The sequence below is a fragment of the Diabrotica undecimpunctata genome, chromosome 2 (genome assembly GCF_040954645.1).
Source record: "Diabrotica undecimpunctata isolate CICGRU chromosome 2, icDiaUnde3, whole genome shotgun sequence".
Lineage (NCBI taxonomy): Eukaryota > Metazoa > Arthropoda > Insecta > Coleoptera > Chrysomelidae > Diabrotica > Diabrotica undecimpunctata.
The window spans coordinates 170,430,189-170,449,113 of NC_092804.1; the positions used below are offsets into that span (position 1 = coordinate 170,430,189).

Here is an 18,925-nt window from a genome sequence, read left to right on the forward strand (position 1 = left end):
AAGTCAAAAAATCAAAATTTGTCATATGGTAAATCTATTTTTATTCATAGTACCCTATCATATCTCGTATGTCGTTATACGTTCATTAATATTGAAGATACTGCGTAGTGCCCTTTTAATAGTCGCCTTGTTTATTTTTTCTATCTGAATATATTCATTATATCCTCCCCTTTCATTTGCCATGTCGCATGTTAGGATTCAATCAGTTGTTTATTTTGTACTGAACCTGAGGCCTTCTTTAAGTCAAAAAATCAAAATTTGTCTTATGGTAAATCTATTTTTATTCATAGTACCCTATCATATCTCGTATGTCGCTATACGTTCATTAATATTGAAGATACTGTGTAGTGCCCTTTCATTTAACGTATCACACGCTCCAATGTCGAAAGTGTATTTTTTCTGCCTCAACAGCGTTTTTACAGCTTTTAATTAATTACATTTAATTTTGGTAGATGTTGGTAGTTCAGATTTCTTTTCTAGGTGGCGTAGTTACCTTACTGAATAAACAGTGTGACTTTTCATCCTAGCCTTTTATATAGATAGATTCTTCCAATTTTAAATGTACGTAAAAATATGAGTTTGACTAACTACGTTATGAACGTAGTGATCCTACAGTGGGATCTTTAGGCTATATGACTTTTTTCATTTCATTATTTTGTTATTAATAAGTTGTGATTGTGAAACTACATATATTTTATTCTAACTTGTATTCATAGTTCGCTACTTGTGTTTTTATAATCCTATTTTTATTATAACTGGTATTGTAAAATTCAAATTTTCAAAATATAATTTATAATTCGAATGTATTATTATTTTTTCATCTATAGAAATTAGTTTCTTCATTAGCTCTTCGTTTTATGAGATTTCTCACCAGTAACAGTGAATACAGTGTGATTTTCTAATGAATACAAAAAATTAATATTCGATTAATCAAAACTGATGGATTCAACATAATACATTTTGAAGGACAAACAGTAATAATTATTTTGGGAAACTATTGATAATTGTCGAAAACGCTAAATTTAGGAAAGTATTCATTATTCCGAAAATCTAATTAAATTTTATTTCGCCACAAGTCACTTTTTTCCTATTTATTTTCGAGCAGTGTATTAAAAATTATATTGAGCAGTGTATCAAAAACTGGAATTTATCTGCGCGTGGAAGTAATGCGCGTGAAAAAAATGGAACATGAAGAACAAAGGACTGGCGGCAGAGTGAACCTACTGATTCTTTATAAGCAATATACTGTGCTTTTACTACTTAAGTTTAGTAACTACTGTAACTAGACTAGACACTAGACAAATAAAAACGTTATCTTCACAGTATATATCACAAATAGTAGTGTAAGTGTAGTACGAAAGGTGGGGAGACTGAATTGCTTAGGCCCAGCCGTTCGTAATGGCGACGGCGCCACTAGTCACATTAGGTGGGGTTATGTTATGACATAGCAAGAGACGTATGACCACAGTATAGATAACAACAGTTGTTGTCTATACTAAGGTATGATGTTGATGTAAGAGCTATTGCCCTGTTGCCATATATTATTTATCTATGGTGTGGTGCTATTGCCACGGTGCCAGAATTTTTGCATATCTCAATCACATGATGTATACGTCATTTACATATCTACCCAAATAATGATTATACTATACCATAGTATAAAAAAGAAGCTGTGACTATACAATGTTTTCGAAACAAACAAAGATTGTAGCAAAATCCACTAAAATCATTTAAATTTACAATAACTTATTTCTAAAGAATTTTGAATATCCACCGAAAAAAAATGTGTTCCAATGTTCCAAAATTCCAATTGGAATCCACGCAGTATCATACAGATAGCGATAGCATTATAAAAACATTGTATTCTTGTATTCCAAATTTAGAAATAGGAGATAGAAACAGTATGCATAAATTTTTATGTATCTAATAAACATTGCTAAAACGGAAGAAGGTACAATACCAAAATGGTACAGTATATCAAATCGAAAAAATAAAAAAAATATTTTTTGTGGATGGGTAACAGTTAATTGTTGGACAAAGGCTATTAAACATTCTGGGATTAGGAGTTTATTTTTACAAGCACCAGGTTAGAACAGCACCTAATTATACCAAACTTTTGTTATTAAATACAAACTCAATACTATTTTGTACATTTTGCTTCTGTAGTTGAATTACTGCTAAAGTTTACACTTTATTATCTACAGGTGGTCCTTTAAGGAAGAGTGTTTTAAAAGGTATGGAACAACAAACCAGTACTACTGAATATAGAGGCATCTATATTTGTTTAACAATAGGAAGATTTCCAACACGATGGGAAGATTAAATGAACATTGGTGTAAAAATCCCTACATGAAGTTGTTCATCTGGTACAGGATCGCAGCTAATGGAGACAGCAAGCTAACAATATTTTGAGTGTTTCCACTCACACCCAGACAAGGGTTTAAGGAATGAGGAGGAGGAGGAAATTTGTTGCCAATACTTTACCAAAAAAAAATTATACAAATAAACAAGTGTCAGGATATATGTGTTTTATTTTGTTGTTTTCGGGACTTCGGTTTGTTAATGTAATGGAAAACAGATATGGTCATAAAATAATAAATAAAAACTTTCCTGTACTAGAATATAATACTGTCCGTCTGATATTATGTTATAGATTTATGTATAAAAATGCGTAAGTGTATAACTATATTTTTTGGCATAGAATAAGTATTTTATGACTATATTTACTTTCCATTAAAAGCGTACTTTTTGAATTTTCAAACTAAAATTCAGAATCTATATTTTAAATTTGCCGCCAAATGCAATTAGTTTCGGCCCGTCCGCATTTGGCGCTAGAAACTCTTCCAAATCTTTCTATGGGACTTACCTTATTATAGGGCTATGTACTGTGTTTATCTTGTTGCTGTGTGTTGTAATGTAAGCTCAATGTTTATGTTACTTTCTAAACTAAGTTTATTAAATCGATACAAAACATTAAATTTAAAAGCTTATAATAATTACCAGTGTTATTTTGTAAAATATATCCAATCTGAAGCAATGGCTGTAACAATAAATGACGCAATAAGGATTTTAAAATCTATTGCTCCTTTAAATTTAGCGGAAGGCTGGGACAACGTAGGTCTTTTGGTAGAACCTTCAGAAAATAAAATAATGCGTTCATTATTATTAACAATAGATTTAACTGAAGATGTGGTTGATGAAGCAATTGAAAATAAATGTCAATTAATTGTAGCCTACCATCCAAATATTTTTAAACCCCTCAAATCAGTCAACCATGCGTAAGTTTTAAGTTTCAGTATGTAGACATGCTTAAATAAGGTATCTACAATTTTTAGAAACTTTTTTGAATAATTAAGATCACATAAACCTTACAAAATCTGAGAGATAGATAAAAGTTTTTCTTACCATTCAAAAAGTACCAAACCAGTAGGCTGAGTTAAAGTAAAGTTAAACAATAGATTTCATTTTATAAAATACATTGTCATTTAGCAAATAAGTAAAAAAATCAATTATACACTATTAGTAGGTGTCTAGTGAATAATCTATCTGTTTCTTGTAATATTTTATTTTATAAGAGATCTCAATGCTAATTGATTGAGACTTCATAGATTTGAATGTAGATATTCCATTAAGTTAGTTCATAAAGTTAATATGCCTACAGGCAGTAGAAAGCATAAATTATATCCTAAACTCTACAATAATTTGGCATTGTGACTCATTTTTGACATTTTTTTAATAAGAGTTACTTGTTTCTAATCAGGTATTTTAAACTGAATTTCTTGCAATCATTATCCATAGAAGTAATGTTATGTGTTTGCTTTTGTGTTCATCGCTGATAAATCAGTTTTGGTTGTCAGTAATCAAAAATTTCATTAATTTATAACTTTTGTTTCTGTTAATTTGTAGATAAGTATAATTTGCTTCAACATTTATTGTGGTATTTTTAGACATTGGAAACAAAGAATTATAATAAAGTGTATCAAAAATGACATAGCAGTATTTAGTCCTCACACTTCATGGGACTCAATGCGTAATGGTGTAAATGATTGGTTATCTACAGCATTTGAAGTAGAATATAGTAAACCTATAAATATTAATGCAAACGATTCTTCTGGACGAACCGGCATAGGAAGGTACATCACGTTACAATCTGCCATATCATTGAAAACTGCTATAGAGTTAGTTAAAGAGCTTATAGGACTTCCTTACGTAAGGGTTGGTGTGGGAAGGAAGAGGGATTTAGGTATGTTTATGTTAATTTCAGTTGTTTCCATTGTGAAAAATTAATTAACTTGATTTGGCAAGGGTAAAAATAAAAAAAATTATTAATCATGCTCCTTGTCTGTCATGCAGAATAATACAAATACACCAATTCATGCTGAAATGATGTATTATTATTCTCCTCCATTCATATCTGTTTGTTGTTTTTTCTTTCCAGTCAAGAACATCTTTATATCTTCTGAACTTCTGTTTATTTTCTTGTATGTTGTCAAACAATATTTGTCTTGATCATCCCTTCCTTCTTTTCTTGGTTGGGCCATATTTGACATCTCATCCATTCTCATCATATGCTCCTTTATCTAACTATTTGACATTATGAATAGGTTCACTATACAGATTTTCCAATTCCTTGTTTGTTCATCATACCCAACATTCCATGTTTTGTGTCCATATAAAGGTCTGAGCAGCTTTCTTTACCACTTTTCCTATAGGCCCTATTAACTCTTTTTGTTTTTCTCAACACATATTTGAATTTCATTAGTGATCTTAGATTTTCATTTTTTATTTCCCTTTTTCTCTTGCTTTGTTAAATGTGACAGTAAGTTGATCATTTTTTTTGCTCTGTATTTCTAAGTGTCAATTATAAAACTTACTACACTCAATTTTTTTTAATTTTAGATTCCTACATTAACAGCGTAGCTATCTGTGCTGGCTCAGGAACATCAGTACTCAGTGGAGTCAAAGCTGACTTGTACTTAACTGGAGAAATGCTTCATCATGATGTACTCGAAGCTACTCAACAAGGAATTAATGTAATTTTATGCAATCACAGTGATTCAGAAAGAGGTTTTCTTAAGTATTTCCAAAAAAAATATGACATTGAAGGAATTGAAGTTAAGATATCAAAGGTTGATAGGGACTGTTTGCAAACAATGTAATCATAACTAAAACTAATGTATTATGTAAATAGATATGTTTAAATACTTTAATAAAAGATTAAAGATATTTTAAATAAAATGTTCTGTTTTAATGAGCTTGTTTTCAAACTAAATCTTGTAATACACATAATATGCTGTTTGTCCAATCAGTACAGAATTGCAGGCCATTTGAAGATGAAAGCAACTGATACTCTGACTCTGCTTAAGTCAAATAAATTAATAAATTGAGTGCATGCAAACGCAAACCAGAACTCCAAAACAAAGGGCACCGAACATTTTACAGGAGGTATAATTGTAATTTGTAATAAAATGGAAGTAAAACAAGAAATTAGCGACGAAACATGTAAAGTAGAAATACAGGATAATGACTTTGACGATGTTCTTCTGGGAGGCTTTAAATGTGAAATTCAGAAGGAATCCAATAGGCAAGGTACACATGACACATATTATTATGATTATTTAGACTTAAAGAAATCTTCCATAAATAATACTGAAATAAAACAACTTGGAAATAACCTTAACCCGTTTGAAGAAAACCCAAAAACTGAAAACGGTTAGTAAGGATAATTCCTGTAAGCCCTAGTTAGAATTAGTATAAATAGTAATAACTTTTTTATCAGCTAATATAATTTTGATCTTCATATAAGAATTATATTACAAATTAAATTAAACTAACAATCACAAATTAAAAACTAAGCTAAAGGATATTTTGTTAACAAAGGAAATATGAACCACCGAAAAAGACAAATTAATTTAGTTTACAGTATTTGGACCTTGTCCACATTTTGTTACAATATTATTTTTTTTAAATTCCTTTCCTTTTTCCTGGTTTCACCACAAAATGTCAGTTTTTAACAGTTTATAAACAGTTGATGTTTTGTTATAAGAAGTTTTTTATGTACGTTTACATCTTTATTTGAATTGTGCTACAGCCCACAAATCCAGAAGTAGGTTGTTCTTCTAATTCTGGTTTAAAAATGTGACTCATATGTTTCACAGTCATTGTGGAACTCTTTGTGCAACACTTTTTGGACTGTCTTTACACCACAATGTTATGTTATTGGTTCTTTTGTTATTGATATGCTTATATTGAATGTTTTTAGGGATGCATTAAAAGACAACAGGGCTGAGTATTACATGTATAGAAGACAGCAACTGCTGTCTTAAATTTTATTAGGGTTCTATTTGATTATTGCATTTCTTTGTTTTTATACATATTAATTTTGCTTTATACTCAAATATATATATTATAGTTGGTTTGAATTTTAGGTTATCTCCAAGATGAAAACAAAATAGAAAGTAAAGAGACACTGTTTGAATGTTCATCTTATGAAGGAAATTATATGAGTCGACATGCTGAAGAAAGAACATTAAATAAAAATATAAAAGATGTGACTAGACAAAGACCTTACAAGTGTGAAATTTGTTTGAAGCAGTTTAGTGTAGCAAGTCGTTTAAAAACACATATGATGGTACACACTGTAGAAACACCTTACAAGTGTGGAACTTGTTTGAAGCATTTTTCTACTAAAACTTATTTGAAAACACATTTAAGAGTACACACTGGGGTAAAACCTTACAAATGTGACATTTGTTTTAAGCAGTTTACTTTTGCAAGTCGTATGAAAATTCATTTAACAGTGCACACTGGAGAAAAACGTTATAAGTGTGAGATTTGTTTTAAGCAGTTTAGTCAATCAAGTCATTTGAAAACACATTCTAGAATGCACACTGGGGAAAAACCTTACATGTGTGAAATTTGTTTTAAGCAGGCAAGTTCAGAAGGAAATTTGAAAATACACATGAGAACACACACTGGAGAAAAACCTTACACATGTGAAATTTGTTTTAAGCAGTTTAGTTCAGCAAAAAATGTGAAAATACACTTGAGAACACACACTGGAGAAAAGTCTTATAAGTGTGAAATTTGTTTAAAACATTTTTCTCGGAAAACTAATTTGAAAACTCATTTGAGAACACATACTGGAGAAAAACCTTAGACATGTGGAATTTATTTTATGCTGTTTTCTTACAAAATATTTTGAAAATACATTTAGGGTGTACAGTGAAAAAAAATTTGGTTTAAGCAGTTTTCTCAAGTATTTAATATGAGATTGCACACTGGAGAACGCAAAACTTGACTGAAACCTTAAGTTCTTTTTGCTCATTCAGCCATTGCTAGTAACCTATGTCATACTCACTTCTTAATTGTATAGGCATCTTCTTGTTTCTCGGAAAAGTTTTATTTCAGTAAACATTCTTCAAATGACAAAATGATTCTAAATGGTAATAAAATAGACCTTGATTTATTACCTTGATCCATTACTTCTTCTATTTGGAAAATGTTTGTAAACAGAGTCTAAAAAAACCTATTGTAATTTTTTTAATTTGTAATTTACTATCTTTCTGTTTGTTACATGTAGCATGTTTTTTATTTATTGATTGTATATTTTTTGGTTTATCGTATCATTTGTATCAATATTTTATATGTAATTGAGTGGTATTTGTTAATAAATAATAAATAAATGAATGTATTATTGTGACTGTGGCAGCACAGAAAAAGTTAACTTCCTACCAGCTTGTCAAACAGCTGCTTTTTATTAGGATTCTAGTATTAGTGGAATATGTATTTCAATATAGTCTAGGAACCGGGAGGGGAAGGGGGTTTGAGTTTGAACTTTTATATTCCCTCAGAAATAGACATTTTTTTACGTAAACTGCGAGGCATAAGTCAGGGATATAGCTAAAAATTAATATATAAAGTTTTTTTTTATTCAAAGAAATAAATGATTAAATTAAGTTTATAAGTTAGGTATAGTGTATTAACCCAGGAAACAAACCCGAAAAATCACTTGAAAATTCCAAAAATTTCTGAGCGCTATTTTTTAACTGGAATAGAATATCTGGGGGAAGTCAATAGAAAAGGCATCTCATCTCGTTGGTCTCGAAATTTTTACAGCGTCATAGTTTTTTATTAACGTTTAAGCAAAAAAGCGACTTTTTTCATTCATTTAAATATTTCAACATACGACTTTCTTGAAAATACTTGCTATTTAACATGAGATTTTCTAAATTAAAAAATGTTTATAAACAAAAAAAATATTGCAAATTCCGAAAGCAAGCAAGTTGCTATGGGATGTAAATTATATCCCACTGGTTGTACATATTCTGTCATTGTGTTTGCATTGTAGTAGTGGACAAAAGAAATCATAGGGCACCTGCTTAAACCTTTTTAGTGGAGGCGACAGATCAATGGACAACCATACAAGAATTGGTGAAAACTTACATGATCCTTTATTTAACTAACATGGATTAACAACAGGATTAGAGTTGTGTTATAGAGGTAGCACCTTTTATCGGAACGACCACATCAAACATCATAGACGGGAGACGTTCTTGATAACTGGTCTGGTCCTCATAAGACAACTAACTCTCACGTATGGCTCCACGTGCCACACCCTGAGCAACTGCATTGGTCTGCAGGCTAAACTAAGTTAGGGTAGCCAGATTTGGCAAAAATTCCACCGAGCGATTGCTATGTGTCCGATAGCGAGCGATGTTATGTGTTCTCTACTCTTTTGTATGGTGTCGAAGGTTGGACTTTGACGGATACACTTCTCAAGAAACTGGAAGCCTTTGAAATCTGGGTGTATCGGAGAATCCTACGAATAAGTTGGGTGGATAGAGTTCGTAATGAAGCTGTTTTGCATCGGATGGGAAAAGTTACGGAAGTCGTCAAAACAGTTAAAAATCGCAAACTTGAATATTTTGGCCATGTTATGCGCCACCCAGAGAGATATAATAAACTCCATTTAATAATACAAGGCAAGGTAGACGGAAGAAGAGGGCCAGGTCGAAGAAGAACGTCATGGCTTAGAAACCTGTGAGATTGGATTGGTTTAACGGATCCTCTGCATCTCTTTTCCGAGCTGCCGTCAACAAAATTAGTAAGGTTAGAATGTCTTTAATTTAAACTTTTAAACTATATTTCATAGAAATAGAACACTGAATTATGATGGTATTGTCGTAAAAAACATTATACCTACTTAAAAGAAAGAGCAGCAGAGGAAGCAAAATGTTAACTTTATAGAAATTAAAAAGTCTAGAGATTGGTCATTTAAACTTTTGTTTGGAATGGAAAGGAAAGTAATAATAATAATAACAATATGACAGCTGTGTCGTCACACTCCTCCGGTGGTCCATTAAACTGTGGGAGTGTGCTCGTTGCATCGAGCAAAAAGACTTGTCTTTTTGCTCGATGGCTCGTTGTCACTTTATGTTTATGTCAATAAATGTTGCCAGATGCGATTTTCTAAATCCCCCACTTAGAAACTGAAATTCCCCCAAATTTAAGCTCAAATCCCCCAAACTTAAAATTTTGTCGCATAATTACAATTTTTATAAATTTGAAAAGACTGTAGACTAGAACAGACTGTACTATAATTTTTTATACTATTTATACTAAAACAATGAATTAGAATAATTTTTCATACTAAAAAAATGAGAACAATTTTATTACTTCACGATTTATAAAAACTGATGTCACCAGTGATGTCAGTTGTATTTAAAAATGAAAATTAAATTTAAAAAACAAAATTAGAAAATCGGACGCCATTGATTATGCGTAGAATTGGGACGACTAGGCTCTGAATCTGAATCCCATTTGTTCTTTTATTAACTCAATAATTCCCAAATTTCTTAGCCTTCCGTTTTGGCTATATTCTGCATCCAACGTAATTTTAATCCACAGCCGATATATGGAAGTACATATTTCTGCAACTTACATATTTTCACAAAAGACTATATTTTTGTAAAAAATTTAGATAAGTACATTTTTTTGGATGCCTTAAAGGTATCTACTAAAAAAATCAGATATGTATATTATTTATTTATGTAGGAAATTAAGGAAATAGTCTTTTCTAGTGAGTTCTATCTACATTCGCAAATTTAATTAATGATGATTCCCTAAATCTGCCACAATTTTTCCCCCAAAAAATCCCCCATCCATTTTAGCTTATAAAAATTCCCCCAGACCCTTTGAAATTACCCCAAAAATGGGGGAAAATACCCCAATCTGGCAACTCTGAATAAATAAAGTCAAATAAATAGAATAGAGTGCAAAAAGGCACCGAACCATCACCGGACATTTTACGGTAGGTCTAGTTGTAATAAAATGGAAATAAAACAAGAAATTAGCGACGAAACATGTAAAGTAGAAATACAGGATAATGTCTTGGATGCTGTTCTTCTGGGAGACTTTAAATGTGAAATTAAGAAGGAATCCAATACACAAGGTACATATTATGATTATTTAGACTTAAAGAAATCTTCCATAAATACTGAAATAAAACAACTTGGAAATAACCTTAACCCATTTGAAGTAAACTGAAAACGGTTAGTAAGGATAATTCCTGTAAGCCCTAGTTAGAAGTAGTATAAATAGTAGTAACTGTTTGTTTTATCAGCTAATATAATTTTGACCTTAAATACAATTTAAGGTCATATAAGAATTATATTACAAATTAAAAACCAAGTTACAAATTAAACTAACAATTACAAATTAAAAACTAAGTTAAAGGATATTTTGTTAACAAAAGAAAGATGAACCACCGAAAAAGACAAATTAATCTAATTTACAGTATTTATACCTTGTCCACATTTTGTTACAATATTATTTTTTTAAAATTCCTTTCCTTTTTCCTGGTTTCACCACAAAATGTCAGTTTTTAACAGCTTATAAATAGTTGATGTATTGTTATAAGGAGTTGTAATATTTTATGTACCTTTACATATTTATTTATGTTTATTTTCTGAATTCCTATCCCTATATAAGTATAAGATAGCTTTAACTATTGTTATATTTTTATGGAAAATTTTAAAAGAACTATTCTGTAATGTTGGAGCTCTTACATATTCTGCTCTTTTATAATACTTTGTATAGAACAGTACTGCAAGGTCATTCAAGGTGTTTTATGAGTACATTATTTCATATTTTAATGAGAATTGTGCTACAGTTCACAAATCTAGAAGTAGGTTGTACTTCTAATTCTGTTTTAAAAATGTGACTCATATTCATATATATTATGTTTCACAGTCATTGTGGAACCTCTTTGTGCAACACTTTGTGACTGTCTTTATACTACACCACAATGTTATTGGTTCTTTTGTTGTTGATATGCTTGTATTGAATGATTTTAGGGCTACATTAAAAGACAACAGGACTGAGTATTACATGTATAGAAGACAGAAACTGGTGTCTTAAATTTTATTAGGGTTCTATTTGATTATTGCATTTCTTTGTTTTTATACATATTAATTTTGCCTTATACTCAAATGTTTATATTATAGCTGGTTTGCATTTTAGGTTATCTCCAAGATGAAAACAAAATAGAAAGTAAAGAGACACTGTTTGAATGCTCATCTTATGAAGGAAATTATATGAGTCGACATGCTGAAGAAAGAACATTAAATAAAAATATAAAAGATGTGACTAGACAAAGACCTTGCAAGTGTGAAATTTGCTTTAAGTGGTTTAGTAAAGCAGGTAATTTAAAAAGACATTTGGAAATACATACTGGAAAAAAACCTTACAAGTGTTATAAGTGTGAAATTTGTTTTAAGTGGTTTAGTAGACTAAGTACTTTGAAAATACATTCGAAAGTGCACACTGGGGAAAAATCATATGAGTGTGAAATTTGTTTGAAGCAGTTTGGTGTAGCAAGTAGTTTAAAAACGCATATGATGGTACACACTGGAGAAAAACCTTACAAGTGTGAAACTTGTTTGAAGCAGTTTGTTACTAAAACTTATTTGAAAACACATTTGAGAGTACACACTGGGGTAAAACCTTACAAATGTGACATTTGTTTTAAGCAGTTTACTTTTGCAAGTAGTATGAAAATTCATTTAACAGTGCACACTGGAGAAAAACGTTACAAGTGTGAGATTTGTTTTAAGCAGTTTAGTCAACCAAATCATTTGAAAACACATTCTAGAGTGCACACTGGGGAAAAACCTTACACATGTGAAATTTGTTTTAAGCAGTCAAGTTCCGCAAGAAATTTGAAAATACACTTGAGAACGCACACTGGAGAAAAGCCTTACAAGTGTGAGATTTGTTTTAAACAGTTTGCTTTTGCAACTAGTATGAAAATTCATTTAACAGTGCACACTGGAGAAAAACCTTATAAGTGTGAGATTTGTTTTAAGCAGTTTAATCAATCAAATCATTTGAAAATACATTCTAGAATGCACACTGGGGAAAAACTTTACACATGTGAAATTTGTTTTAAGCAGTTAAGGTCAGCAAGAAATTTGAAAATACACTTGAGAACACACACTGGAGAAAAGCCTTACAAGTGTGAAATTTGTTTAAAGCAGTTTTCTCATAAAAGTAATTTGAAAACTCATTTGAGAACACATACTGGAGAAAAACCTTCTTCTTCTTCTTCTTCTTAAAGTGCCCTCTCCTCAATGGAGGTTGGCTACTACAATTTTAAAATCTTTTCTATCTTCAGCTGTTCTTATTAGCTGTTCAAAATTTAGCCCTGTCCATTGTCGGATGTTTCTGAGCCACGATAGTCTTTTCCTTCCTAGGCCTCTCTTTCCCTCGATTTTTCCTTTCACTATAAGTTGGGCATATTGGTACTTATTATTTCTCAGTATGTGGCCTAGGTATGATGTTTTTCTAACTTTTACTGTGTTAAAAAGTTCTCTTTCCTTGCCTATTCTATGCAGCACTTCTTCGTTTGAAAAACCTTACTAGTTTGAAATTTGTTTAAGCAATTTTCTCAGAAAACTAATTTCAAACTGCATACTAAAGAAAAACCTTAGACATGTGGAATTTGTTTTAAGTTGTTTTCTTACAAAATATTTTGAAAATACATTTAGGGTGTACAGTGAAAAAAAATTTGGTTTAAGCAGGTTTCTCAAGTATTTAATATGAGATTGCACACTGGAGAATGCAAAACTTGACTGAAACCTTAAATTCTTTTTGCTCGTTTCTTAATTATTGCAGTTCCCAATCTACTTCATTAATAGCTTTTGCATCTTCTGCCATTGCTAGTAACCTATGTCATACTCACTTCTTAATTTTAAAGGCATCTTATTTCTCGGAAAAGTTTTATTTTAGTAAACATTCTCCAAAGAACAAAATGATTCTAAATGGTAATAAAATAGACCTTGATTTATTACCTTGATCCATTACTTCTCCTATTTGGAGAATTATTGTAAACAGAGTCTAAAGCGCCTATTGTAATTTTTTCAATTTGTAATTTACTATCTTTCTGTTTGTTGTCTGTAGCATGTTTTTTATTTATTGCTTTTATATTTTTTGGTTTATTCTATCATTTGTATCAATGTTTTATATGTAATTGGGTGGTATCTGTTAATAAATAATAAATAAATAAATGTATTATTGTGACTGACAGCACAGAAAAAGTAAACTTCCCATCAGCTTGTCACAAAGCTGCTTTTTATTAGCATTCTAGTATTAGTGGAATATGTATTTCACTATAGTCTAGGAACCGGGAGGGGAAGGGATTTTGAGTGTGCACTTTTATATTTCCTTGGACATTGACATTTTTTATATAAACTGCGAGGCATAAGTCAGGCATATAGCTAAAAATTAAATAAACAAAAATTATATAAAGTTTTTTTATTCAAAGAAATAAATGATTAAATTAAGTTAATAAGTTGGTTTTAGTTTATTACCCCAAGAAACGAACCCGAAAAATCACTTGAAAATTCGAAAAATTTCTGAGTGCTGTTTTTTAACTGGAATAGAATATCTGGGGGAAGTCAATAGAAAAGTTATGTCAGCTCGTTGGTATCGAAATTTTTACAGCGTCATAGTTTTTATTAACGTTTAAGCAAAAAAGCTACTTTATTCATTCATTTCAATATTGTGAAAAAATTATGAATTCTAGATAAAAATATTCAATAGATGAATTTCTTGAAAATGAGATTTTCTAAATTAAAAAATGTTTATAAACTGAAAAGTTATTGCAAATTAAACCCGAAAGTAAGCATTTGCTCTTTTGGCAGCAAGTTGCTATGGGATGTAAATTATATCTCACTGGGTGTACATATTCTGTAATTGTGGTTGCATTGTAGTAATGGACAAAAGAAATCATAGGGCACCTGCTTAAACCTTTTTAGTGGAGACGACAGATCAATGGACAACCTTACAAGAATTGGTGAAATCTTACATAATCCTTTATTTAACTGACGTGGATTAACAACAGGATGCAGAGTTGCAGCAAGATGCAAACTTACTATGAGGAAAAATGTAAAAAAAAGAGATAGAAGATCTTCAGAACAAATACGACCTATATAACCTACATAAAAAGGTTAAAGAAATGGCAGGGCTGCAAAAAAGAAACCACAACACAACTTTTTTAGATAAAAATGGAAATACTATGATAACGACTGACGAAAAGCTAAAACGATGGAAAGAATATACGGAAGAGCTCTTCAACGACGAAAGAGGAAACCTACAAGACATATCTTTCGAGGACTGAGGAACAAGTATAGAAATTACAAAGGAAGAAATATTGTATGAACTAAAGAACACCAGAACCGGAAAAAGCCCGGGGCCAGATCAACTGCCTATTGATATCCTTAAAATAATAGAAAATGAGTACATGGATGTCCTCTTAAAGCTCTTTAATGAAATTTATCAGTCGGGTGACATACCCAATGAATGGTTGACCTTAACATTTATTTGTCTCCCAAAAAAGAAAATACTAGAGAATGTACCGACCACCGCACCATAAGCCTGATATCTCACACACTCCAAATGTTTTTATAAAGATCATCCATAAACGCATTTACCAAATACTTAATATGGCTATTGTAGAAATTCAATTTGAATTACGTAGAGGCGTATATACCCGTGAAAGTCTTTTTGCATTCAACGTACTAATCCAGAGATGCTTGGATGTGAACCAAGCTATGTACGTCTGTTTCGATTACAACAAGGCTTTCGATAAAGTCCGTCACAAAGAGCTAATGGACGTCCTCAAAGCAAAACAATTACAATACAATGACCTTCGAATTATAACAAATCTATATTATAAATAGCAGGCACACATACGCATTACTGAACACACATTAGAAGAGTTCAAAATTAAAAGAGGAGTGCGACAGGGGTGTGTATTGTTACCAGTACTATTCAATGCAAACTCTGAAGGAATTATAAAAAGAGCTCTTGAGGGAGAAACAGCAGGAATAGAGGTCAATGGAACATCAATTAAGAATATTAGATATGCGGACGATACTATCATAATAGCAGACCACCTCCAAAAGTTAATGAACAAGATAGTTGAGTATGGAGAAGAATATGGATTATCAATAAACATCAAGAAAACTAAATTTATGAGGATATCAAAAACCCAGAATAGTGATGAAAGCCTGACGAAATTAACGGTAAAACTTTGGAACAAGTTGAAAGCTAAAATTATCTTGGCACAATAATTAATCACACAAACGATTACTCCGTTATGAGAATATCAGTAGAAAAAACTAAATGTACCTATAGTGATCAGTAAAGAGCCGCGTAGATGCAAACTAGAAATAGACGGCAAAATTATAGAACAAGTAATAAAATTCAATTACCTAGGAGTAGAGATCACTAGTGAAGGGATATAAGAACAGAGGCAACAAGGCAAGCATCAAAAGCGGCAAGAGTAAGTGGTTGCCTCCGAGAAACCATATGGAGAAACAAATATCTGACCACGGAAAGCAAAATGAAAGTGTATAAGACAACAGTAAGACCAATCCTAACATATGCAGCGGAGACAAGGACCCGTACAAGAAAGACGAAACAACAAATCAATAATATCGAAATGAAAGTATTAAGATCAATAGCGGGCATATAATTAAGAAACAGACAAACCAACAGAAGCATGTAACATTTAAATATTGCAAACCATCAAGACACGAAAGCTGCAATACCTGGGGTATGTTATGCGTAATCAAAGATACAACATACTTCAATTAATTATACAAGGAAAAATCCAGGGCAAGAGAAGTGTAGGAAGGAGAAGTATCTCATGGTTGAGGGAATGATACGAATGCACATCAATCGAACTATCCAGAGCGGCAGCATCTAAGATCAGAATAGCCATCATGATGATTGCTAACCTCCGTAGCGGAGATGGTGGCACGTAAAGAAGAAGAAGGATTAACATGGAGGTCCACTATCAACAACTCTGTTAAATGTGATACCTTAAAAGAATAATTATAAAAAACAACTTATTATATATAAGGGCTTATAATAATTAAGGAAAAAAAAGACAAAATACATTATAATGGGAGAAACATAAAACAGGAAGATATTGGAAGTGGGAGAAAATACATCATGTCCAAAAGGGTTTCAGAATTTACTTATGTGGGTGTAAAAATGGACGAAAAGGTATGTGCGGAACAGGAAATAAAGGCAAGAATAGCAAAAGGAAAAAAAATAGAATTTGCAAAACTTATTAGACCTATAGCCACATATGCATGTGAAATAAGGTTAATTATGAAAACATAATTACTTTTAGAAACCCACAAGGAAACTAAATCCCTGTAGTTGGCTGTATACCATGTATCACAAAAAATTTTATTTAAAAAATTCCTTTATAGAAGGTATATTAATATAAAAACCCTATTGGGATACATCGCAGAACATTTTCATAAGAGCTATTCCATCAATCAGTGCTATCTGGATTTACATGTTTGAAGCCACTTAATATGTGGGTAAAAACGCTTTAAATGTAGTTAGATTAACTTTTATATTTAAAACCTATGATGTTTAAGTTATAAAAGAAATTGATCACATGGCAAGGCAACATAGGACTCCACTGGGGTTACTAGTCGTTAGACCAAGTGTCTGTGAGGACTTGTTTATAGCAAAAATGCCACTGCTTGTTCGCATTGTTTTTATCCTTACCAAAAAAAAAACTATGCAAATGAATATCAAGATATATTTAAGATAAATATTAACAAAACTAGGTACAGTAATTTACATACTAAATCTACATTTCAAGAAATAAATCTAAAATCGATGAGGTCTTATAGGCTTCTCTACATCAAATAATTCAGGGTCTTGTAAAAACACAGGTTCTTTTAGGTAATAAGCCATTAGACCCGCAAACTGTGCTTTCACTATTTCCTTTTCAACTTTTTGTTGTTGCCGTTTGCACAAACCAGTAATGTGTCTGCCATAAATACGTCCTGTGTATGGAGATTGAAATTGTGAAAGTAACCTAACGTTTTTGTAATCCGGTTCTATTTTATGTTTACATAAAATACACTGAACTTTTTCTTTCTCATATGGATTTTCCATTTCGAAATCAGGGGCATCGACGTTGGTGCTGCTAGATCGAACAAAACCATATCCTGCAAAAATAATTTTACTAAACGTTCAGAAGTAAATCAACAACTTACTATTTTTTAATATATGTGACGAGAAACGTCGAAATACGTTCATTTTTAACTCGAAACGTTATTTTTATTTAACTAAAAAATACAAAAGTAAACTAGGTTATGTTTACTTTCTTTCTACACGGACTACACGTCTTCTTGTTTTTTGATCTGTCCCTTTCAATTTCACCACTACTTTGATTTTTTGGACATTTTTAAAGTACATAGCCCTCTAGTAAGGTAAGTCCTATAGAAAGATTTAGGAGAGAATTTCTAACGCCAAATGCGGACGGGCCGAAACTAATCTCATTTGGTGACGTTTAAAACAGGTTCTGAATTTTAGGCGGCCAAACTCAAAAAGTATGCTAATAACGGAAAATAAGAAATAAAAACTTATTCTATGCCAAAAAATATAGTATACACTTACGCATTCTTATATATAAATGTATAACATAATATCAGACAGAGTATATATTTTGATACAATAAAGCTTTTATTTATTATTTTATGGCCCATTCTGTTTTCCATTACATTAACAAACCAAGGTCCCGAAACAACAAAATAAAACACAGATCCTAACACTTGTTTATTTGTATAATTTTCTTTGGTAAAGTATAGTCAAAAAATATTCTCCTCCTCCTCGTTCCTTAAAGTCCTTTTGTCAGGGTGAGGGTGGGCGCACTCAAAATATTGTTAGCTTGCTGTATCCATACTCAATTGGCTGCGATCCTGTACCAGATGTACAACTTCATGTAGGGATTTTTTCACCAATCTTCATTTAATCTTCCCATCGTGTTGGATATCTTCCTATTGATAAACACATATAAATGCCTGTATGTTCATTAGTACGTACTTTCTAAAATACTGTTACTCAAAGGACCATCTGTAGATAATAAATTGTAAACTTTATTATCTACAGATGGTCCTTGATCGTCTTGATTGATTGACAGATGGTTCGATGATCGCAGAAACATTTCTGCGATCTTGCTCTTCAGGATCAACACAATCACAAATTAGTATTAGTGTGCAACTATTGCTCAGAAGTAGAATAAATGAAAGCCCATGAAAGTCTATAATAATGAAATATTAATAAAATTAAGAATGTATGACTTTTTGTCTGTAAAATAAGGCAAGTAGTATACAAATAAAAGTTTCATATTGGTTAAGATTTAAAGGTAATTTAACTACATACAGAAGCAAAATGTACAAAATAGTATTGAGTTTGTATTTACTAACAAAAGTTTGGTATAATTAATGCTGTTCTTACATGGTGTTTGTAAAATAAACTCCTAACTCTCAGAATGTTTAACAGCTAACTTCGTCCAACTTTTAACAACTAACTTTCACCCATCCACAAA

At 31.3% G+C, this 18,925-nt stretch overlaps 4 protein-coding genes across 5 annotated transcripts; 3 read left to right on the plus strand and 1 right to left on the minus strand.

Annotated features, from left to right (window-relative positions):
* The first annotated feature begins 2,881 nt into the window (after window positions 1–2,881).
* Window positions 2,882–5,251, plus strand: LOC140435205 (NIF3-like protein 1). Its single transcript, XM_072523995.1, has 3 exons — window positions 2,882–3,278; window positions 3,948–4,243; window positions 4,900–5,251. The coding sequence occupies exons 1-3, from the start codon at window positions 2,926–2,928 to the stop codon at window positions 5,157–5,159; spliced, it is 909 nt and encodes a 302-aa protein (XP_072380096.1). The 5' UTR covers window positions 2,882–2,925; the 3' UTR covers window positions 5,160–5,251.
* A 76-nt stretch (window positions 5,252–5,327) lies between these two features.
* Window positions 5,328–7,159, plus strand: LOC140435204 (uncharacterized). 2 transcript variants are annotated; one of them, XR_011950122.1, is made up of 2 exons: window positions 5,328–5,589; window positions 6,429–7,157. XR_011950122.1 is itself a non-coding variant. In XM_072523994.1 (2 exons), the coding sequence occupies exons 1-2, from the start codon at window positions 5,469–5,471 to the stop codon at window positions 7,157–7,159; spliced, it is 975 nt and encodes a 324-aa protein (XP_072380095.1). In that variant the 5' UTR covers window positions 5,328–5,468. The 2 variants fall into 2 exon arrangements, 1 of the variants encoding a protein (XP_072380095.1); XM_072523994.1 differs by having other exon boundaries at window positions 5,328–5,712; window positions 6,429–7,159.
* Window positions 7,160–9,579: 2,420 nt separating this feature from the next.
* LOC140433988 (uncharacterized) lies at window positions 9,580–12,617 on the plus strand. The gene is made up of 2 exons (XM_072521957.1): window positions 9,580–10,453; window positions 11,524–12,617. Exons 1-2 carry the CDS (start codon window positions 10,333–10,335, stop codon window positions 12,615–12,617), a joined length of 1,215 nt encoding a protein of 404 aa, XP_072378058.1. The 5' UTR covers window positions 9,580–10,332.
* Window positions 12,618–17,114: 4,497 nt separating this feature from the next.
* Window positions 17,115–17,737, minus strand: mRpS18C (mitochondrial ribosomal protein S18C). Its single transcript, XM_072521540.1, has 2 exons — window positions 17,592–17,737; window positions 17,115–17,543 (listed from the first exon to the last, which is right to left on the minus strand). Exons 1-2 carry the CDS (start codon window positions 17,632–17,634, stop codon window positions 17,200–17,202), a joined length of 387 nt encoding a protein of 128 aa, XP_072377641.1. The 5' UTR covers window positions 17,635–17,737; the 3' UTR covers window positions 17,115–17,199.
* Between the last annotated feature and the right edge of the window lie 1,188 nt (window positions 17,738–18,925).

Coding starts and splice junctions, on each gene's coding strand:
- LOC140435205 (XM_072523995.1), top strand. CDS start 2,926: ATGTTTATGTTACTTTCTAAACTAAGTTTATTAAATCGATACAAAACA. Junction 3,279..3,947: donor CTCAAATCAGTCAACCATGC/GTAAGTTTTAAG, acceptor TGGTATTTTTAG/ACATTGGAAACAAAGAATTA. Junction 4,244..4,899: donor GGGAAGGAAGAGGGATTTAG/GTATGTTTATGT, acceptor TTTTAATTTTAG/ATTCCTACATTAACAGCGTA.
- LOC140435204 (XM_072523994.1), top strand. CDS start 5,469: ATGGAAGTAAAACAAGAAATTAGCGACGAAACATGTAAAGTAGAAATA. Junction 5,713..6,428: donor AAACCCAAAAACTGAAAACG/GTTAGTAAGGAT, acceptor TTTGAATTTTAG/GTTATCTCCAAGATGAAAAC.
- LOC140433988 (XM_072521957.1), top strand. CDS start 10,333: ATGGAAATAAAACAAGAAATTAGCGACGAAACATGTAAAGTAGAAATA. Junction 10,454..11,523: donor GAAGGAATCCAATACACAAG/GTACATATTATG, acceptor TTTGCATTTTAG/GTTATCTCCAAGATGAAAAC.
- mRpS18C (XM_072521540.1), bottom strand. CDS start 17,634: ATGAACGTATTTCGACGTTTCTCGTCACATATATTAAAAAATA. Junction 17,544..17,591: donor GTCACATATATTAAAAAATA/GTAAGTTGTTGA, acceptor TTATTTTTGCAG/GATATGGTTTTGTTCGATCT.